General features: G+C 30.2%; 1 protein-coding gene across 1 annotated transcript in view; it reads right to left on the minus strand.

Moving 5' to 3' along the window:
* Positions 1 to 2,683: 2,683 nt before the first annotated feature.
* Positions 2,684 to 24,568, minus strand: part of LOC129958931 (gamma-aminobutyric acid receptor subunit alpha-6-like) — a 70,731-nt gene continuing 48,846 nt past the window's right edge. Inside the window, exons 3-9 of the mRNA XM_056071676.1 lie at positions 23,855 to 23,922; positions 22,661 to 22,881; positions 22,491 to 22,573; positions 19,112 to 19,249; positions 18,513 to 18,674; positions 12,911 to 13,158; positions 2,684 to 3,675 (exon numbers count right to left, since the gene is read on the minus strand). Coding sequence (XP_055927651.1) covers positions 3,319 to 3,675; positions 12,911 to 13,158; positions 18,513 to 18,674; positions 19,112 to 19,249; positions 22,491 to 22,573; positions 22,661 to 22,881; positions 23,855 to 23,922 — 1,277 coding nt within the window. The 3' untranslated portion in view covers positions 2,684 to 3,318. The remainder of the gene's footprint in view (positions 3,676 to 12,910; positions 13,159 to 18,512; positions 18,675 to 19,111; positions 19,250 to 22,490; positions 22,574 to 22,660; positions 22,882 to 23,854; positions 23,923 to 24,568) is intronic.

The following is a 24,568-nucleotide window of genomic DNA, read 5'->3' on the forward strand; positions in this document are numbered from 1 at the left end:
CTATCATTTTAGCATTTCCAAGTACGTATTGGCCAGTCTGGATACACGTGGAAGAGCATTGTAACGCTGGACAAGAATTTTGTCGTGTCTCCCTTGGTCCTTCAATGCTCGGTTCAAAAGCACCAGTTGCATTCGATACTGATTTCCTGTGATGGCTTCTCTCAGTTTCAACAACTCATAAAATTCTTCACTGAGATGCACCCACCTAGTGCACAGTATAACCTTGGCACCGTGAACATTAGGTTTGGCCACCGACGAGGTGGCATGTTCAGGCATTTCCCATGATTTTTTGCTTTTGGGATTACTGTAGTGGGCCCATCTTTCGTCGACAGTCACAATGCGATGTAGAAACTCCTTCCGATTCTCTTTAAAGGAACTGTTCACAAGCGAGAAACGTCCTTCAACAACTCTCGGCTTCAACTCGTATGGAATCCAATATCCTAGCTTCAGAATCATTCTCATGGCTTTGAGGTGTTTTGAAACTTCAGGGCGTTTTGAAATGGCTTGCCCAATCATTTCCAATGATTCTGGAAATTCTTCTTGCATTTGGCACGAGTATTCATCAAGTAATGCCTCCAGTTCAGAATACGATTTTTAACTGTGGATTATTTTTATGGAATAAAAATGAAATCTTATTCACTTTACTATAATTTTTTTTCGTGAAATTTATTATGCAACCATTTTTATTGCATTCGACATGTATACACGCCATGTAAGACGACAGGGAATAATGCTAGCATAACCTGCGCAAAGAACATCAGGGTTTTTAAATGTTTTTATTTAAATCGCATGTTCCATGTTTGCAAGAAAGAAATTTTGTAAACGATTTTTCACTCACTTCTTTCTATACTCGAGTTTTGAAATTTTCTACTGTTATTGGTTTTTAATGATGATTGTATATTTTTGATAATTATTAGTTCTAAAATTATTAATTGTATTAGTTCAGATAAAAATTGTTTTCACCGACTTTTATAAATATTCGTAAAAGAAAAAAGCTATAAAGGCAAACTACGTTATCTAATATTCTAGTCGAATTTGATTATGTACGATTTACTTTATTACGAGGTTATTCTTAGAAATTGAAAATATCTGACTGTCATTTCCTTCAGGATTCAATTTTCTGTTCAGGATGAAATTTTCAGAATAATAAAGGTGAAAATATGGCAAGGAATACAGATATGTGCCTTATTTAATAGGGTGTTTTGCGCAAAGCGTTACAACAACGGAATGAACTGGTATGTTTTTCAGATAAGGTTTGGGCATTTAAAAGAGTCAACGCCCGACTTCAGCCACCCTATATCTCAGAAAATGAAGCAGCATCTCCTTTAGTGATGATTATTTGGTGAATATAATAAAGATTAAAAACTAGACAGTATTAAATGTAATACCTTTTAAAAAAATGCTTTGATCCGAGTCATAAAAAGGGCCAATGATATTTTGATCAAGAATCTGGAGGTAAAGCAAATTCCAAAAGAGTAGTAAACAACAAGAAACCGGAATTTTCTCGTATACTCTACAATCAAGGTTTGATCTGCATCAAATTGGAAACATTGGGAGAATGGCATCGATTTTTTGGATCGCTTCAATGGAATGACAATTGTAGCCACAAGATCTAATACCGAATTTCATTGATTTAAGTCATCGCCAGAATGAGTTATTGCGAAAGTTCAGACTTGATAGATTTCAAAATTTGATGAGAATCTATATTTAGAATGCTACATCAAATCTGACGTACTTCCTAAAGGATTTTGTTCCAATTCAAACCTCAAACCGTTTCTGAGTTCTACTCGGGGAAGTCTGATTCGTCAATGTTTCGTTAATTTTTAAAGCATTTCTCTTTTCAGGTGGCTTTGATAAATTGTTTTTTTCTTTAATACAATGAGAAAAGTTTTTTTTATAGTTATTATTGAGTGGCAGATAGGTGATGACACTGGGCCCAGGATAAAGACGTGAGGAAGGAGTCATAGGCAAGTTGACGGGGATGCCAATTCTTTGAAGCGGGATCCTCCTCAGCTCTCGGTGACCCACAATGAAAAGCTCGGTGGTTAATAAAATAAGTTAAAAAATAAAAATACTTTGGGAGCTAATAGGATAACTTGCTACCATTTGTTGAACTTCAAGTGGATCGTTATTAGCAAGACAATTATTTCATTCACATTATAAACAATATCAAAACATAGTTTCAATCGAAAAATAGAAAGGCTTTTACTTTGCCTGTAAGTCATTCTAATCTTAAATGAACCCAGAATCTTTGGGCAGATAAGGGTTCCCAAGGAAACAGAAAACTGTGTTCGAAATAGCACGGCAACAGTAGACAATACTCTTTTTCGAGACTATTGAAGAAGTTCATGAAGAGTGTGTTGTGTGTCATAGAGCCTCAGATCATGCAAGATGAGTTTCGTCAATAAAAATTCGTATTGATGAAGAATGGAAAATTCAATCAGAATTTAGATTATGCTTATCTTGTTTAAAAGTTTTGTCTAAACTTTTGAGATGGAATGGATTCTTTTATTGTTGTTGTCCGCAAATATTAACCTGCATTGCGCAAAACTGAAAGTTTGGTTGTCATTCATATGACATATGCATAGCACATTATATAAAATCAATGTCAGGAAAATGGAGTAACTATTTTCATAACCAATGTTAATTTGTTTATTTTTTAAACGTTGTATATGTTATCAAATTAAATATACAAAATGTGTGCTACAAATGCGAAATGACCTAGACGCGGTTAAAAGTTCTCAAATTATAATTTTTATCAAAACTTTACAAAAATTCTGTTATTACACACTTGTCATTTTTTACCAGTTTTATTATACTATTTTTAATATTTTATTTCTGTGTCAAGCAAGTTAGATTCTAAAGCTAAACATGGAATATTAATTGGGAATAATGAAACATTTTGAAAATGAAAATAAAATGCGATTGATATTCTTTTACCTATTGTGATATTTGAGAAGTTCATTATGATCCATATATTGGTCATTTGCTACATTTTTGTTTAGCTCTTTTTTCACGGAGAAAACTCCTTATATATTCATCTTTTGGGGTTTTCTCCCTACCTTAACTTTGCTGTGCTTTTCAATAAGATAAAACCCTTTATTTTTAATATTAATGTAGCTACTTTACAGTTCTTCACGTCCATGGTTTAGCTTGCAATAAAAATTTAGATTTCTTTTTCGATTTTGAAATAGTTTCTGCAAAGAAATAAGCAGCTAAAGTGAAAAATATAATAATCGAAATATATATTAAAAATTTTCGTTATGAAAGATAAAAAAAAATTATATTACTTTCCTTGTGTAAAATAATTGTAAGAATTTAAGCAGAGGAATATTCTGGATGCGTTGAAACAACTATTTCGTCGTCCATAACGAGCAAAAATAATGTCCAATACATCACATTGAGAAGCAGAAATGTAACAGGAAATAATACTCGAGCATAGCTGTCAACTTTACTTGCTATATGGCGATTTCTGTAAGCGCTTTTTTCTAAAGAAAGTCTACCACTTGTGAAAGGTCTTCGCCGTAATGATGTTAGCCTTTGCCCTTGCATCAACTGTTGCAATTGCATTTGCTGCTGGCGAAGAGATTCGCCATTGTTTTTTGCATGAGTAGCTTTTTCACTTACTTCTTGAAATCTTACAGAACCGAAACTACTACTTGGCTGTTGAGCATCCTGAAAAATGGGAAAAACAATGGCTTGAATTAAAATTAGTTGAGTAATAGGTAAAAAAAAAAAGACTAAGATTTCTTAGTGAATAAATAATGCGTTAAAAGAAACCAATTGCATTTTATCAAAAATGTAGAGTTAGCAACAAAATTGTTAAAAAAATCATTACGCAATATCTGAAAAGATTTTGCTAGGAATAATGATGAGCAAATAAGATAAAATATAATAAACTGAATATTTAAATAGAAACGAAAATTACATTTTAAAATTTTGGTTTATCTCAAACACTTTTCTTAAAATAAAAAAATTAAAGTTACTGTGAAAAGATATTTAAAATTTTTGTTTATAATAAAAACTGAGGAAGTCTAAATGTATATAATCTTAACAACTTAAAATATTTCTAGCAAGAAATAGACAGGAAAAGAAATATCATGCAGTATATTCAATTTTCTTTGTTGCTGTATGCAGGATATCCACTCAAATGGTGGCCAAATAGCTCATTTCTGAACTTTTGGAGATAAGTATATATAGGATGTTTGCGTTAAAAGTACAAAAAATTAGGGCTTATTATTACGGAACTACCAATTAGAATAAAAAAAAATCAATAGAAAGAGCATCTCCCGAAGTTTAAATATGAAAATATTTCAACAAATATCTAAATGGTAATCCAGTTTTCTACGTTTCAGGAGTTGCTTTCACGATGCGTTTATTCAACTCATTCAATTTTTTTTTTACACACAAGAAAGCAAGCAAAAAAATTGAATGGAATCAAAGGCGAAGACCAAGAAATTTGGTTCCCTTCTTCTAATTCAACTTCTAGGAAATTCCAGATTCAAAAATGTGGCACCATCTCCATAACAATGTGGTGGAGCTCCATTCTATTGGAGCAGGAATCTCGGTTGAATGAGCGGAATGGCAAATTTACTTTACTAATGAATCTTTATTAACAAAATTTAACGAAAAAATAATTAAATTTAATTAATTAAAAATGATACTAAAGTTAAATCCCTACTAATGAGATCCGTTGAACAGATTTTTCGCTTTCATACCGATTGCTGACTATTGTACGCATTCGCGGCTGAACCGTCTAGATAAAATCTCGGTGGGGTTTCCAGTCTACGGAGAAGCAGTCTATTATTCTAATGGGTAGTGCAGTAATAATAATTCATAATTTTTGGATACTTTTTGCTCTGACTCCCGGAACTTTCTAATATAAAAATGCATTAAATGAAGTGAAGTACTATATTTCTATGTTAGAATCAATGCTTGTACAACTGAAAAAATAACAATCAGAATTTTATATAATCTTTGGACTTGTTGGTTATGTTGAATACAGAATTCTTGATATTCCACCACATACAATAAAAAGAATTTCAATTGTCTTGCGACTAAAACCGACCGAATAATAATCATTTTTTGGGGGGGTCATTTACAAATTTATTTCAGAGAAAAAATATCAGTATTTGAAAAAGTAAAATATTAGGAAAAAATTAAAAATATCATTGAAACTTTTGTTCTAGTTTTAAACATTCAACAGAAAGGCGTAAAGCAGATATTTAGGCTGGCACAAAAAATAATAGACAAATGTCATAGTTTGTACTGTAAAAATATAACAAAAAGAGTTAAATGATTTCAGAATTAAATGAAATATTATTAAAAATACGATTATAATAAACAGTTTTACAAAGTTGAAATAAAAGTCACTTTACCGTAAAATATTTTCGAAATGACCTTTTTCGTGATTTCTATTTCTAAAACTTTATTGTTTTTAAATAACCCCAAAAGAAATGTAATGTAATAAAATCTGGCGATTACTTACAAGAACTCCACATCCGAAGATGTTATTTCAAAATGTATTAATCGGGCAAATATGTATCTGAAAAGATTTGTGAATCGGAGCCATTAGACTGAAACCACATTCTAGACAAATCAAATAGCGCGAAATAGATCTCTTCAAATAATCATGCAATGATCCAGAAAAAAAATTGACGTTAGCATATCATCGAAAAGTAATGATCTTTTTAAAGAACTTTTCTATTAGGGTTTGACGGTTTTCAAACCCGGTTTTTTAAAGTAAATTTGTCACATTCGAAAACCGGTATTTAAATTAAGAAAACCGATTTTAAGAATTCATATTATTATGTAAAAATTAATTTTGAACTTATTTTATTTGCTATTTATTCTATGAAACGGGCACCAAAGACATTTTTTCAACATTGTAAGTTGCGTTGGCCAGTGCTTGTGCACTGCACAGTTGCACCTCGAATTCGTCAATTTATGTTTTTCATGAACATCCCTTTTCACTTTTTTTTCTAGGTGAAACAAAAGTTTGATAAAGTTTATGTCTTGCTTCTCGTCGGATGTTTTGTCTATCGGTATGAAGTCGGTGCTAATAGAAACGTCAACAATTTGACTGGTTCGTTTCGAAAAACGTGTGAAAGGAATAAATAATTCCCCTTTTTCTTCTTCTTGATCACAGTATTTAATGATATCAGATAAAATTTTCTTCGTACCACTTCTGAAAGCTTTTTTACACCACTTAAACTAGCCATATCAATGCGAAATATTCAGTCAAAATAAAATGCGGTCAGAATGACTTACCACTCACATACACGTGAAAAAAAAATAGAACTAAAAAAGTATCTAATGCGAGAAATCCAAGGTCAATTGTGCTCATTGCTCCGCGTCTCACCCCTTAATGAAATAGAATTGTCGAAATGTGGTCTCAGAATCCGATCCGTCTCGAGTCACGACAGGTTTTGCTTAATATTGTGAAGGTGAAAACTGGAAACAAAAATATAAAGATGTTATATTTAATTTTTATGTTTATATTTTCTATTTTACATTTTAAAATTTAAATTTTATCATATAAATTTCTTTTATCAAAAATTAATGTAAAATAAGAAGTTCTGGCTTCTGTTTAATGGAATTCGTTTTCTTTCGCAACGTTTTAACATAAATTATGTCTTTAGCAAGCATCGGAATTAGATTAAGAAGCGTTTTTTTTAAATCAAAATTCCTAGAAAATGTGTAGATTAGATTATTTTAAATTGCATTAATATTAATAGTTAATATAATAAAATTGTAAAATAAACGTCAAAAATATTTATTCAATAACTTTAATTTCATTTTTAGATAAAAATGAATAAGTCGGAAGTTTGGGATAGACAAGGCAATCTGAAATCATTGTAATAAAATGTTGAGCTGCAACGGATAATCTACGAGCAATCTACATAATCATTCGAAAGCGGTTCATAAAATAATTCTCGGAAATAATATAATTGTTTAGTTTCTTGAAGCCCCTGAAGAAAAACTTACAAATCAAAAGACACTGAAAGCTGAATTTTCATTATTTGAACAAACGAATAAAAGAACAAAAAAACTTAGATTTGTAATTTGATGCCAAACTCAGTAACTAGTGAACGAATATTTTCAATTAAAGGCAATATTGTGTCCAAAATAAGAACGAGACTTAGCCACCGTTCAGTGGATATTTTGTTTTTTAAAATCCTATTTTCTTAGGAGGAATTAAAATTAGTGAAAATAATATAAATATTATTTGAAATTTTTGTTTGAGTTTTCGTTATTTTGTGTAAGTAATATGTATATGTAATCTTTAATTTTGTTTTTTTTTTTATATTTTGACTTTGATATTGATTTCATTTTTTGTTGTTTTATATAAATTAAAATAAAAAAATAGAATAGGGAAAATATTTTATTTTTCCCTATTCATTTTTTTTGACAAAAATTCGAAAACCGGCTAAAACCCGTTTTTTGGAAATGTCGAATTCGAAAACCGGTTTTTCAAAAAGTCGGTTTTTGTATAAACTCTATTTTCTATATTCCACATCAAATATTCCCCCAGAAACGCACTTGGTGCCGGTTTTGTCTCGTGTATTACGAAGATTTTCTAATGATTAAAATTAACTCTTTATTTTCCAATTTCAATTTGGGAGAAGTTTTTCAGTAAGAAAACAAATTTTTATTGGCTTCTTTATGCCTCAACTATTCCCAACCTAATTATCAGCATTTTGAATGGAATATGCATATTGTAAATTTAAATTTTTTGAAGCAAAGAAATATTTTTCATGCAATTGGCTTTTCTTCAAATCCATAATATTCATATTAATGATCTTACTTATATTTCGACTTCATTTCAAATTTGCTGTATACTATAATGTTTGATTTTCTACTTTGTTTCTTAACAAAACTATTGGATAAATTAAAATTATTAATATGATGAATTATATTAAGTTATAGCAGTAATTCTTCCTGTCACTGTCCTATAGTGTTAGAATCTAATGAATTTAGAGATCTCATTAAATGCAAAATTTAGTTTAATTAAACAATTATAAGTTTTCAGAAATACGCTAAAACTTCCCAAATTGTTTTAATTTGCCAAATATGAAGTTATCATTCTACTTAACAATGACTATTCTAGGATATTTTTGCTCTCAATGCTCAGTTTTAAATTTAAACTTCAGAATGGTTAAGTATAAAAACTTAGGAAGGACTTTATAAAAGTTTACATTTGGTAATTTTTTCAACTACGTCTATTATGTCATACAACATATAATTCTTTTCATTATTTAGAGCATGTGTACAGTTTTAAATATATGCTCATTTTTGATGTTTTAAAAATTTTCTATCGAGCCACGTTTGGAATCTGTACTTTGAATAAGGCTGACCAGAAAAGGATTAATTTTTAAAGTAGAATGGCAAAAAAAAAAAAAAAAAAAAAAAAAAAAAACCCTTAGGAGGTTATTTTTGTTGAATATAGAAATAATAGAAACTTTTTCTAATAAACTTCATTGCCTTTGCCCAAATTAATAGCATTCCGGCTTCATAAGCTGTCAATCATTGGAAAACTGAAGAAAATCGTTGATAATGCTTTTTTGCCGAGAAAATTTCTAACAGGACAGTTGTATCCAGCGGCGGTGTTGTAGGGGATAGGATTAGTTTAAGGCAGTACCTAAAACTTGTACATGAATTAATATCCATCTTCAATATCTTTGATCTACCTTGAAAGAGGGTAAATGCTGTTATGGAATGGTCAGTTCTTCGCTTTCATAGGAGAAAATTGTAATAATCGTATAATTTCAAAGAATAATTAGCACGCCTTCAAAGGTTAAAGAGAATTCGCCGAATATGAACATATTAGATTTCTTTCAGTAAATTGCTCGAAGGATAAGGTATGTTGACAAAATTTCACAATGCTGGAGTAAATTATTATTAATAAATATTTAGCCATTCCATTAGCGACATAGCTGCTAATAATAAACTTGAAATGTACCAGTTCGTTGTTGAAGATGATGCTTTGTGATTTCTAAGAATTTTCCATCGATTGTCAGATTCTGAAGCTAAAAATGCAGTTACTTTTTATACGAACTCAAGAAAGCGATTTAACAAAATTTTCTAATTTGTTTAGTTTCCTCCAAAAACAACTGCTTGTTATTTCATTTAAAATCTTCTCTGGACAAGTCAAGAAATGATATGTCCAGAAGTGAAAGTAAATAGTTAAGGGTTAAAAGAAATAAAATTGGCAAAGAAAATAAAATTACTAACAAAAGGAAATAAACAATTGAAATGTCGTGGGAAAAATGAAGAAACCTAGTTTTACTCTGGCATCTTTCATCTTACGAACATAAGAAAGGTATCATTCGAAAGGATTTAAAGCCCCCTGAAGGATTTTTGAATTAAAAATTTTATAAGGATGGTCTATATAATGATATAAGAACAACCTTTTTTGTTTCCAATAGCAACAGCCATTTTTCTCATCAAAAATTATTCATGTAAACTAAGTTTCATTATTTTAGGTCTATTCGTTTGGAAGTTATGAGCTAACAAAATTTTGATTTTTTAACTTTAAAATTAAATTTTGTAATATCTTAAAAAGTAACAACTCTTCTTGTTTTGAAAATATAACATATTTTACATATTTTGTAAACATATTTATTATTAAAAAGAAATTTTTAATATGCGAAAATAAATTTTAAAATTGGATTTCAAAATTTTTTAAAAGACAACATACCGGGCATATATCGAAGAACAAGACCATTTTGTTGGAGCAAGCAAAATTTCAACTCTTTCCTGCGACTACTTTTTCCGTTACATTGTTTACTGTAGAGACGATGCATTTCGGGATTCATTGGCAAATTTCAAAATGTCGAGTTTTTTTTTTATTTGGATTGAAATGCTGCATTCCTTGAAACAAATATCGTTTTTGTAATGTAAGAATATATAAAACAAATTTCTCCACGAGCAAAAAAATATGAAATCAACGTAAAAGAATGCTTATATTACCCTACTATTTTATTAATAGTCACTACTTTTAAATAAGGACTATAGTTTCTGACCCTGTGGCAAAATGGAATTTTTATGTTGTTGACTGATATATGGTTCACTTACAAAATAGAAGAAATTACTGAAAAATTGACATTTTTTATTTCTTAATAAATAACTTGTCGGATTTCACTATTTAATTTTACAAATATTCTGATGATTTATTTCTCCTTATAATTCATGCTTAAAGAACTCTATATTTTTTTTTTTTTTTTTTTTTTTGTTCTCTATGAATAAACCCCTTGTGTGCCAACAAGTATACCACAAGGCTTACAGATGTAAGTCAGTACGCAATTGAGAGTAAAATAAATTTCAAATATAAGGTCGCAGGCACAAATGCAAAAAAAAGAAGAAAGAAAAATAAGGGAAAACAAGTAGATACACAAACAAAAACAAAAATGAAGCAAAATTGCTCACATAGTAATAGAAACATACAGTAAATGCTATAAAACAATTGAAGAAGCATGATCAATTAAAATATTCAAAATACAAATACAAAAGTATATAGGCAAATATAAGTAGGCAAACACACTGAAGTAAAGTTTAAATCATACGGGGAAAAATACTATTAACATATGTACAAAAGGAAATGAAGGATGCTTTACACTGTACAAAGGCAGATAAATGAGGAGGCCAAGCTATATTGTTCTTTCGAAGGCAGTTTCTCAGTTTACGTCTTTCCGGAATAAACTTGGTGCATTCAAATATCAAATGCTTGACATCCTGGACTGCACCACTGTAGCACGAACACCTATCAGTCGGCGACAAATTGAATCGTTTTAAATATGCTTTAAAGTTTCCATGCCCAGTCAACTCTATATTTTGTAACAGAAAAGCGCCATCTGTGTTTAAATTTTTAGGTATTTAAGTGCTCACTTTTTTTTTTACACAAATCTTAAATTTTTAAGATTAATCTGCCTTAATTATAATTATTATAAAATTGTATATTATCTTAAATGGAATAAAAAAAATTCAGGCATCAAAACATTATTAAATAATCCATTTAGTACTAATATTTTGAATGCAAAATGTATCTTACATTTATTCCTTACGCATGAGAATTTTAAATAATTTGAATCATTAAAACTTATTGATTGATATTTTAGTTTTTTACTATTTTTGCCAGGATAAAATAAAGCGTTTTCTCTTAATATTTAAATGAAGAGCAGAAGCGAATCAAATGAAACTGTAAAACAATAAATTTCAATGGTTTACTAATTAACAAATTATTTTTTATATTCTTTTGAAAAAAATTTCAAACTTTTAAGAATGAATGCAAAAATTAAACGTATTTCTGCTCCCAAAATTTAAAAAATAATTGTTGTTTTTTTTGGTAAATTACATTTAGATGTATTATTACGAACTGCAATTCTTTTTATTGATTTTATTTTTCCATTTAATACAGTTAGTTGATAAATGTGACATTTTTTTTACACCAATCTAATTAAAGTGACGATGCTATGTTTCAGCCAAACGGTCCTAATATCAATTTTTAATTATGAAACTGGTTACTACTGAAAGACATCCTATGAAATAATTATTCTCTTATTATCAATCTTATTCCTTTCAAATTTCTATTCATATCAGAGGCAGCAAAATATGTGATGATTGAAAAAAAGTAATGAAAATTAAAGATATGAACGAACATTCAGAGGAATGTTACGCAGTTTGTTTTTCAACTCGCTAACATGTTTATATCCTTCATACAGCAAAAAGGATTTGCATGGAAGAAAACTCATTTATATTTATTAGTGCAATACTGTTTTTTTGTAAATGAAGTGGTGTATTTTTTCATGTCTATTTATGAGTGATGATACGATAAAGAAACGAAGAAATAAAGAATAAAAAATTTTCTCTCTCTCTCTATCGGTAAGATATTAGTTTCGATACTCAAATTAAGATTTCTTTGACACAATAAAAATACATTCCATTTTATTTCTCGAAATCAAATTTATTTATTAAATATATTCGATTTAATTAAACAACAACACTTCAAATGTTGCTGATTTCAGCGTAAAAAAAATAAAATAATAAAATCTCTCAATACTCTTGAATATTTCTTTGTGGAAAAGAATCAAATTTCTTCCAAAAATTTTAACTCTAAATTATTATGAATGAAATAACAATAAATTTTGACAAGAATATTGTGACTTTGCAGATATTTTTGTTTACGCCACACACGCAAAATATACTATTTCCGATGTCCAGAGAATATCTAGATTTTACTCATCTAAATATGGAAAGGCCCTTTAAAAGAAAATTTCAAATATTTAACGATATGCTCCCAAAATTTGTAATTAGAATAATTTTTCAATGGGGAATATATTCATGTGATTTAAAAAGGGTGTTGCCATTGGAAATGTCAAAGTTTGTGCAATTTTAAATATGTAGACAATCCCCTAGAAAAATTTTGAGTAAGGCATCTTTTAATATTCCTTGCTGTCTTTAAAAAGGCACCTTTAGTTTTCACATAAGATGATTGATAGCAGAATAAAACTGAGTGGCTCCTTTTTTTTTTCTACGACTTTACATCTGAGAGCATACTGTTGAATAATTTTTTCTTGATGTTTTTCATCTTGCATTTCCCATGATATTTTGATAAATGTTTTTATGTTCTTTTCTTTAGTGGGATAATTTCGTTTTGCCATTAGTTGTTTATTTATAATAACATTGCTTTTACTTCAGTTTGTACAAATAATTGATTGCGTTTACCTTCATCAATCCATTCTGGCAGAAAAGTGGAAAACTTTTTTTTTTTTTTTTGAAAAAAAAAAGCCTGAATAGGTGAATAATAACAAGAGCTACATTCATGTTTTTTTATTGCTAAAAAACCCATTCATTTCTTTTTTATATCTCCATACCCATAATTTATATTTTATAAAATAGATAAGATACTTACCGGGGGTTCGGCAATTGTTCCTATAGCTTCTTCTTTCTTTTTCTTCTCCCTGTCTAATTCCATCTGTCTTTTAATTTGTTGTTTCTCATAGTTGTCGATAAAATTGACAAACGCATATTCTACTAAGGCAGCAAATACAAATGTGAAGCACATAATAACAAACCAATCTATGGCTGTGGCGGAACCAACTTTCTCCCTACCTCGACCTCCAAATCCCATCGTTACCATTGTCAACACAGTTGTGGCTCCTGTAAAAACATTAATAAAAGCACCTCAATTTAATTGAAGAACAATTTTTAATCGGATTTAGTTTTGTTTTCGATAAGTGGAAAAGAAACTCTCATGTTCTGTTTATGTGAAGCATATAATAACAAACCAATCTATGGCTGTGGCGGAACCAACTTTCTCCCTACCTCGACCTCCAAATCCCATCGTTACCATTGTCAACACAGTTGTGGCTCCTGTAAAAACATTAATAAAAGCACCTCAATTGAATTGAAGAACAATTTTTAATCGGATTTAGTTTTGTCTTCGATAAGTGGAAAAGAAACTCTCATGTTCTGTTTATGTGAAGCACATAATAACAAACCAATCTATGGCTGTGGCGGAACCAACTTTCTCCCTACCTCGACCTCCAAATCCCATCGTTACCATTGTCAACACAGTTGTGGCTCCTGTAAAAACATTAATAAAAGCACCTCAATTGAATTGAAGAACAATTTTTAATCGGATTTAGTTTTGTCTTCGATAAGTGGAAAAGAAACTCTCATGTTCTGTTTATGTGAAGCATATAATAACAAACCAATCTATGGCTGTGGCGGAACCAACTTTCTCCCTACCTCGACCTCCAAATCCCATCGTTACCATTGTCAACACAGTTGTGGCTCCTGTAAAAACATTAATAAAAGCACCTCAATTGAATTGAAGAACAATTTTTAATCGGATTTAGTTTTGTCTTCGATAAGTGGAAAAGAAACTCTCATGTTCTGTTTATGTGAAGCACATAATAACAAACCAATCTATGGCTGTGGCGGAACCAACTTTCTCCCTACCTCGACCTCCAAATCCCATCGTTACCATTGTCAACACAGTTGTGGCTCCTGTAAAAACATTAATAAAAGCACCTCAATTGAATTGAAGAACAATTTTTAATCGGATTTAGTTTTGTCTTCGATAAGTGGAAAAGAAACTCTCATGTTCTGTTTATGTGAAGCATATAATAACAAACCAATCTATGGCTGTGGCGGAACCAACTTTCTCCCTACCTCGACCTCCAAATCCCATCGTTACCATTGTCAACACAGTTGTGGCTCCTGTAAAAACATTAATAAAAGCACCTCAATTGAATTGAAGAACAATTTTTAATCGGATTTAGTTTTGTCTTCGATAAGTGGAAAAGAAACTCTCATGTTCTGTTTATGTGAAGCACATAATAACAAACCAATCTATGGCTGTGGCGGAACCAACTTTCTCCCTACCTCGACCTCCAAATCCCATCGTTACCATTGTCAACACAGTTGTGGCTCCTGTAAAAACATTAATAAAAGCACCTCAATTGAATTGAAGAACAATTTTTAATCGGATTTAGTTTTGTCTTCGATAAGTGGAAAAGAAACTCTCATGTTCTGTTTATGTGAAGCATATAATAACAAACCAATCTATGGCTGTGGCGGAACCAACTTTCTCCCTACCTCGACCTCCAAATCCCATCATTACCATTGTCAACACAGTTGTGGCTCCTGTAAAAACATTAATAAAAGCACTTCAATTGAATTGAAGAACAATTTTTAATCGGATTTAGTTTTGTCTTCGATAAGTGGAAAAGAAACTCTCATGTTCTGTTTATGTGAAGCACATAATAACAAACCAATCTATGGCTGTGGCGGAACCAACTTTCTCCCTACCTCGACCTCCAAATCCCATCGTTACCATTGTCAACACAGTTGTGGCTCCTGTAAAAACATTAATAAAAGCACCTCAATTGAATTGAAGAACAATTTTTAATCGGATTTAGTTTTGTCTTCGATAAGTGGAAAAGAAACTCTCATGTTCTGTTTATATTCGCTGCCTAAGTTTTGATAATCCATTAGCTAAGTTGTACTGGCGGCTCGTAAACTCAAAAATTAGCAGTGCTGCAAAAAATCTGTCAAAAGAATGCAATACAAAAAATTACTTTAAATGTATAAGTAGTAGCTTAAATTTATAAAATTTTAAAGCCAGATATGAAATTTGTTGCATTTCAAATTTATTAAATCTCTGGTATATAATATGAATTCCTTGCAGTTGTGTCCATAGAAAATTATGTGAATGACGAAATAATGATTTGGCAATTGGACTCCGAATCAATCTGTTAAGTGTATGCCCGATCTTTAATCGGCTCCAATCTATGTTTCTCCCACTTGCGTTTCTTTTTCTGCCTTCTTTTTGATTGTCTTTTTTCATGGAATTGAAAAGAAAACTTGTGAAAAAGGGAGAAAAGACAACTGGACTCTCAGAATGGAAAAGTCAACTAATTACGCAATTTCAAAATAATTTCCGTGGGTTGTGCAATTCTGATGGATTTTATATATTTTACCTGGTAAATGTATGTAAAATTGACTTAATAATGACTTTTTGTTAATTACACATTGCAAAGAATCCAGATGAGAGTGGAGGTGAAGTTTTGTGGGAAGATAATATGCAAAATTCCGATTCCGAAAACCAGAATTTGCGTTGACACAAACTCGAATTAAAAATGATCACATTTCTGAATTGACTTCGAGATTCGATTCATGTTGACGGAAATCATTCATTTGTGACTGGATCGGGCTGAAAACTTCTGCTATTAAAATATATTATTTAAATTCACATTTGGAAAACTATATAAATGAATGTGGGCCGTAAAATTGAAACATCAGTTTATGATGGCAACAGAAATACCAACATTGCTATTACTTTAGTTCAAAAAATCATTTATTACGCATAAATATAAAGCTGCTTTTAGATGTTCTTGTCTTTCTAGCTATTAAGGTATTTATCGCTGCAGAAGTAGGAATGGAAGTCTTTCACAAGGTCATATTCTATTAATTAAAATAGCCTGTTTATATTTGAAGTAAATCCAATGTAAATTTAAAAAATAATTAAGAAAACTTATTTATTTCTTAATAAGAAATGTGAATAATTATCTTCCTATCGTAATTTTTTTTTTCATAAACTGAATCATGAAAATTTTTGTCTAGAATGCAAAACTTCTGCCCCGTCCTAAAAGTAATTGCCGGCATTTTTTTTTTTTTGCTCTGGTTTGTGGGTTTGGAGATGAAACCACTCATTTCTTTTGCTTTACAAATAGTATTAGATCCCAACTATATTTACATATAAAATGAATTTTGTGTGAAGAATGTAATTATCACAAAAATATATTATTCATTGGTTTCTATCAGCCAAGCATTCATTTAGAATTGCCTTATAATCATTGATCCAGTGTTTATATTCATGATTTATTAGTTAAATACGTTATACCTGAACCTGAAATATCTGTAATGGCAATGGTATAGTAAGTATTCAAATTTTTATTGTGGATTATCTTGGCTTTTTTTTTATTTACTAAATTTATCTGGAGAAAAATATATTTTGAAAAATAAAAGTTGTTAATTATTAAATTTGTCTTTTCCTGTTCTTTGAAAAAAATTTGGATCTATATGTTTCATTGCATATTTTCTTTTAATTTATTCTCTCAGTAGACACAATCCTAAAAAAATGTGCTTGCATTAAAACACTCATTATGAACGAATCTGCTTTACACAGATGAAGTATTCATTCATTATCTTTTTTACTTTATCCTATAAGAAGTAAAGAATAAATATTATAATAGACAAAAAAAAAAAAAAAAAAAAAAAAAAATTGGTCTCTCCACTTTGCAGATTACCCTTCACCCTAAAAAATTTCGTCGATCATCCTATCTAAGGATTGCGATACCGGGATACCGAATAACGGTGTTTGAGCCATTTGTACAATTTTGTAATACCGGTATTCACAAGTTTAAATACCGTTTTTTCAGTATTTACTAGAAATTTTTTTTACTCCTAACAGTTTACTCCTAATGATGGAACGATTTTTGAAACTGAGAAATCCAATCCAAAAAGCAATAATAGACTTAAATCTGCAAATTAATTTTTCAGAGAGTGTATTCGACATAATATCCAGAACTGTATCAGCTCTACTTCCAATAAAACTGGCTGTTGAGGCATTATGTCGGAGAGATTCTTATTTATTAACAGCTAATGCAACAATAAATTTCATGTTGCAGTCACTGAAAGAACAGTACACATCATTATCTGAAGAATTGTATATTACATTGAGAAATCGCACAGAAGAAAAGCTTACCGAAATAGAAAATGTTTTACGGTATTTACATAATTATAATGATTTTAAAAATGAAAATGAAAAAGAAGAAAAGAGACTAACCAATTCAAATCTGATCAAATTTATAGTACATTTTCTTAAAACTTACACCCACAAACCTATCCACATTCAGAAGAATTCGGTGCAGTGATCGAAGATTATGATGGCACTAATGTCGATAGTGAAAAGGAATTGTCTCTTGAACAAAAATTAGAATAAAAAAAATTTCAACGAACCAAAATACTATACAGAAATGTGCTATATCCAAAACCATCCGACAAGAAATCGATTTATTTGAAGATGAGGGATTTAGAAGTAAATACTTCATCCAAATAAAAAGCATATCGCGCATTGCTAACAGCACCATCAACTAGCGTAAATGCCGAAAAGAGTGTTTTCGACAGCTGGTAGTTTTAGCACAAAATTACGTTTCAGGCTTAATGACAGTACAATTGATGCATTATGTTTTTTAAGACACATTTCAAAAATTTGTATTAGCACCACAGACTGAGTAGTGATATTTACACTTTTTTTGTGATTTAAATAAATAAGATGTTCCTTTATTATTTTTTTTTGTTTGTGATTCTTTATATACTGTTATAATTTATAAGTTACCAATTATTTTTTGTGATATTTACACTCTCGATTAAAACTGCCAAATAAAAAAAAAAACCACCTGTGTTTTCTTTCTTTTTCTAAAATTTCTACTAACGGTATTAAAAGCGGTATCAAGATCTAAAAAATACCGAAAACCGGTATTAAACTTTTGGTCCTATATTGCAATCCCTAATCCTATCCTTTTTGGAATTAGGTTTCTCTGTTTGCATGTGAAGACAATAACTCAAAAATGCAACGCACTAGATTCGTTTTTGCACCAAAAGCGCACCTTTGTCAGATTTTTATGGATGGAAAGTTAGTATTTGATCGCTTGCTTGTTAACGTGCAACTTGGACGAAATTTGACACACAATTTTATCACCAGTATTATAGATGTATATTGGCGATAAAATTGTGTACCAAACTTTGGACTAAATCCGTGAAAGTGTAATCTAATTGTTGTATACTAATCAGTGTATCGTCAAAATTGGATCAGATCGGGGATCTAATAGGGATCCTTTTTTGCAGCTTGATTGTCTATGTGTACCAGTAAGTCTAGGAGATTCTTTTGCGTTTAATGAGTTTTTCATTAATTATTATGAAAAATCATTCTCATTGATGCTTACCAACAGCTACTCGTCCAGCAGCATCACTTCTGTTGATCCAGAAAGACACCCAAGATGCTCCCACAATCATTGCGCATGGTGCGTATATTTGAAGAATGAAATACCCTCTTCTTCTTTGAATCACAAAATAGACTACTAATATAGATCTGTGATCTTCTCTGCCTGAAACAATTTGGATATTAGTCAAGTTTTTATGAAGTCAGAAATATTTTTTTCACTAGTTATCTTTCTGAATTACTTTTTGATTCAAACTGATTACTAAAAGATTATCACAACTCATTATATGAAAAGAAATTTGTTGAGTTTTATTGATCTTCAGAAAAGTTCTGTTTTGTATCTTTAGGTTATATTTCACTTAAATTTATCGAAACGTTTCCGCTCAATTTCGGATAAAAACGCTTGGATACAGAAAAATGTTTTCCTTTGCTTTTCCTGAGATTCGCAATGCGTAATAAATTGGTTCGAATATTCATTTTTACTTCAATTTACATTACTTTAGCATTATGTAAATTCTGTTTGAATTCAAAATTACAGTGAATGGTCTTAATGATATTTTATTTAAAATTATTTAATTAAAAACTAAAAATTTCACACGTTACCTCCAACTTTCACAGTATTCGTGCGGTTTGATTGCGATATATTTACAAAATCATACTGTGACAAAACCACATCTTTAGATAATTCTACAGCCTTATCTCCATTCCAGGAATACAGCACATCTTGAGAAGGATAAGCATCTGAAATAAATAAAAGTACATTTAATTTCCTTTTTATAAGCGTACATATAAATTTTGAAATCAATTTTTCTCAAATACACTACTAGGTGGTGTTTCTGTATGGAATGAAAATGACAAAAAAAAGTTTCGAAGATTTTAAAATATTTTACTAATGAAATTTTCAAAACTCTCCAGCATATCAGGATGAAAGTGAAAAATCGATATAAATTCCACCTCTTTAAATGGGAAACCTGTTGTATAAAATATATAAAAAATAGTTAATTCTTCAAGTTGAAAGACCTTATAAAGCAGAGATTCCATCCAAACAATTTTCTCAAATACTGAATTTTTCACTTAGCCTACCGCTCATGAATAGCGTCGGGGAAACATTGATCAAATCTTGAGATGACTCCTAATCAAATGTAATTTTATGAATGTAAATCTACCTTAATAATTTCGGAAGCCTCATTAGATTTTTTTATAAATGTTGAAAACAAGTCTGAAAAAAGTCTCTAGGAGGAAAATTTGTTACAAATCTTTAATGGTAAATTAAATTTTAAAAGGGAATTTAAATAGATTGATTTATATTGATTATTAATCAATATAAATCATTTAGTCTGCTCCATGAATCAGCTTAAGGGCTTTTCACTCATCGCCAGTGGAGAGCATTTACATCATACGCCATCAATTGCCCTTGCAGTTGCAACGGGAAAACTTTCCAGGCAGTATTATCTTGCAGTATTCTGTTACTCATGTGGCTCTTCCTGCTAACCTCTGAAAGATTTATAACGTTCAACCCTCTCACGTTTCTGTCCCTTTCATGAGAGTAAAAAACATACTTCTAAAATTTGAAGCTTCTTTTTCTTGATATTAAATCCATAGATTTCCATTTTTTTTAGTCATGGGATATTTCTATTTTCTTTTGTGAACCATTTTTTGATAAAAATAGCACTGCTCTAGTTATTTGGAAACAACTTTTTAGCTTCCATCGCTACCAATATACTTCACATCTGCCAATTTTTATTGATGGCAGAAGGAAGTATTGGATGTAATATTATCTTTAGATCTAACAGGAGAAATTTCTGTTTGAAAAGCATTTTTAATTTTGTTAGCAGGGTTTGGGACGATCACCCATGCCTTTCTTAATATTTCACTCTCTACCGAGTCCATGATTTCGTTAGAAACTTCTTCCAATTTTGATTCTCAGATGTATCCAGTTCCTATTGAAATTTCGGGAGTTTCACAGATTTTTCCATTTTATTTGGCTTAATCCTAGTCATGCAGGAGTTACCGGAAATGCGCAAAGGAATCACGCAACAAAAACTGCTTCTTCCTTCTTGCGCCACGATCTTGCTTTCTCTAAAGTTACTGTGTAGGTACACATTTGCACTGTGGCAGAAAATGGGATTTGTAGATCATCCACAATAATGGCATTTGATCAAACTTGCCAATTGTTTGTGACCATTGACTGGCTGGTATCCATATAGAGTATTATGTTTCATTCCTAAATACCTACAGTTCCGAAAGAGTTCCATAAGCTATAATGAATTCATTGCTTTTTAAAATTTTTAAATTAAACTCGACTTTTGATAATCATCGCATTCGTTTTTGCATTCATCGTTTTTAAATCTCTCCGAATAGTTTGGAGAGAAAACCTTCAAAATATTTTTTTAATTCTTTTAACATCCATCAACTTGTGTTTTATTTGAATTGTTTATTTTTAAATTATATAAATCTCATCAATCGGTTAACTTCGTTTTATTAATTTATCTTCTTATATTAGTAACCTCCCTTGATTTTAAACAGTTTTGCTATACTGATTGGTTTTTCACCATACGCATTATTCAGTAGTATGGTCAAAACTATTCTTTTGCCAGTAAAAAAAAAATCCAAATAAGGAAATAAATTATTTCATTCCGAAAACAGTTCCGAGACAAATCAGTTTATAAGATACAGGGTTTTTTGGATTTAAAAAAAAATGAGCATTAGCCATATCAGTGTTAAAAAATATTGGTATTAATTTGCTATCTAACAGTAAAACAAATGCGCACTCTTATATGAATTTTGTTTCTTCTTTGAACAAGTAAATCGTATGAATATTATGAATGAAGAATGTGGCTCTTGATGATTACTGCATGCGCACATCTCATGCTTGAGGACATGGATTTCAAAAATCATCCTTAGGAATTTCGGTAGTTGGTAAAATGAATTTTTCTCCGCTTCTTTGAATTTCCTGCTAGCATAATATTAAAATACCCTCTAATTGGAATTTTGATAATTTAAAGACAAAACTGAAAACTACAATTTTTTTATTTATGAAATTATTTTTTTCTCTAGTTATATACATTTCTATAATAATCCTAAGAGAATATTTTTAAGATTCCTAAATAAATAAAAAAGGCATTGCGTTTGTATAATGAATTTAATTGCTAAACAATAAAAAATATCTAACTTTAAAAGAACTTTAAGCTCTAGAGAAGAATTGTATTATTTATTTAAAAATTTTATTATACAACTATTGTATTTAAAAGACTGTATACTATTTGCTTTTTAAAAATGATGTACTTATTTCCCGTAATTATTATTTTTGAAATCATTCCTTTTTTTACTTTTAATCATTGTAACATTATTTGTTAAATTATTTATTAAAACTCTTAAATATTAAAAATCTTTGCAACCATTTTCAATTTCAGAATTATCATTTCTTTCTTTCTTACTTTTCTCATTTTTAGACAGTTTTTCTCCATTCGAATATTGTCGTACCTTCAGCTTTGAATGCTTTATGTTTCACTGTAATTCCTAATTATAGTTATACCTTTTCACGGAATGTTGGATTCACCATTTTAACCCTTCGCATTCGGAAAAGTAATTCGATGCATAATTATTCATTTAATATAAAGATTTGTTAATTGCTCTGAAAAATAAATATATATAATTATTTCAAGGCGAATTTCTTTGAAAAATTAATCTACATCTTTTTACCATTCTGAAGGGGTTTTAAACATTCAAAATTGAAAAATAAATAAATAAAACATCAAAATGATGCACCGTCTCAGCGAGTGCAAAGGGCTGGATCACAAGTAATCGAGAGTAGATTTTTATTACAGCAGATTTAAATTGAATGCTTTCAATTTGGCCGGAATCAGTTTAAATGCAATACAAGGCAAATGATAGTTTTTAAGATGCGATAAACCGAAAAAACACTGAATTTATGTTTTTGGGATGATCAACGTACTAAATATACAAATGCATTTTTACTCACAACTTCCGATTTCTAAAGGGCATGCTTGAGTATCTAAAGGATACTTGCGAAGATGCATCGGACAGCTAGCTTTAACAGTTAACCTACAAAAGAAGAAACCCAAAGTAAAAAAAAAAAAAAAAATCTAAATGCTTGTTTAAAATAAGTATGTTAATGCAAATTAAACGTACCTCATGGAATACTTAAGCTGACCATCTTTACGAAGGCGGATGAATTTGTTTGGAACGGTTATTTTATGAAGATATGAGCTTTTTCCATTTAAAAAATATGTATCTGGTATCCAAACTTTTTGAAGAAATTTCCAGTCCATTGACAATACATCTTTATGGGAGAAAAACTTCAGTCTTGAGTCAAACCAAGTTTGACGAAAATAACAATCCATTGAATATACCTAAAGATGAGAAAAAAAATTCTTCGTCAATAAATATTTAAAAGTAATAGCTTTCTCTTTTTTTGGAAGAACGGCAGTTTTAATTCAGTAAAACGTTTCAACGCCAAGTTTTCTATACTGCATGTGCACAAAAATGCACTTTATTTGCTTCCCTCTTACCTCTTTAGTAAATTCAAGGCTGAAGGGCACATCTAGATTAAACTTGAAACATCTCAGTGGGTGCAAAAATTGATTACTACATTGTCAAGCTTAATATACTCAACATTTTAGAAGTAGCATTCAGTATTTTAGATCTGCAGTACATTCATAAAGATTGTAAACAATTTCAAGGTTTTATAAGAAAAATGCAGTTTCATTTTGTCTCATTATTAGTTCTCTATATGGACAATACTACTAACATGAAGTTCATCAGATAGCACGATTTTTTTACTGCAAAATAGTTTTATCAGCGGTAACAATGGAACGAATCCACTTCTTCATTCAGTGCTGTCCTTGTCATTATAAACGGTGCACAAAGAGCCGGAAAACTTGGGAGGTGTTTTCCATACTTTGTGCTGTCATTTTTCGGAGTATGTGTATTTAATTTTGTTCCCTTAAAATTTTATTTTTTAAACGGTTTGTTAGATGAAAATAAATCAGTTATAAAGTAGACCGCTGAAAGCAGAAAGTAGTAATAACTATTATTTTTACGTGTATTAAATGAATGTTACAAGAAAAATCTGTTCTTTCCCAAAGTATCTTGTTTCTTTAAAATTAATATTTGAATTCCGAAATTCTATCAAATGACTTATTGGGAATTCAATTGTTTTTTCAACTTGCAAATATTTTATAATTAAAGTCATTAAGTGATGAAACGCACGATTTACATGACTCTTTCAACATAATTCATTTTTACCAATAAAAATGCTATCTCTACTTTCTTCTGTGGGAAGGATAAGAAAAGGAAATTCAAATAATTAAATAATTTTCTTACCCGTTCTGATTCCGATATTGGACCAAAACTTCTAATTTCTATGTCTGTCTGAATCGTAATAGGAGGCCCTGAGAGAAAAGTAAGACAAATGAGATTTTAAAATGCTGTTTATGCAGTATAAAAAGGATCGAAATATGACTTGAATAAATTTCATCGTGACACAATCGAGAGATTTTATATATTGACAATATAAGCATATCTCTTTTGCATCGAAATGAGGTCTAAAATCATTTTTCTAACTCAGTTTTTCATGCATCTTGCATTACTTTTCCAAAACTAATATTCAACTATGTATTACATTTCTTAACTCGTATTGAAAATCATTCCACTCTGCTTTAGGTTTGTTTTAAGCGTTCGTCGAGTAACATGATGCTGGGGTTGAAAAACTATATTTGGCGAACTACATTGATACCAAACGGTCACGAAAACTAAACAGGTGGTATTGACAGTTTGCGATTTTTCTCAGGGGCGAATCATTTCGCATCCCTAGAGAAGATTATAGAAATCAGTGCATATGTGTACAAAGTTATCGGTAATATGTAAAATGCAACCATTTTATAGAATACCTTTGAAATAAATGATTCAAAAGAGAAGTTGAAAAAGGGAACTATTACATTGGAAGCTGCCAGTGGAAGATTTCTAAGCCCGATTAGAAAATTCGAATATTAGCAGCACTTCCATCGATTTATAGTTTGAGTGCATAGGAGTTGCTGG

This window comes from Argiope bruennichi, chromosome X1 (assembly GCF_947563725.1).
Source record: "Argiope bruennichi chromosome X1, qqArgBrue1.1, whole genome shotgun sequence".
Lineage (NCBI taxonomy): Eukaryota > Metazoa > Arthropoda > Arachnida > Araneae > Araneidae > Argiope > Argiope bruennichi.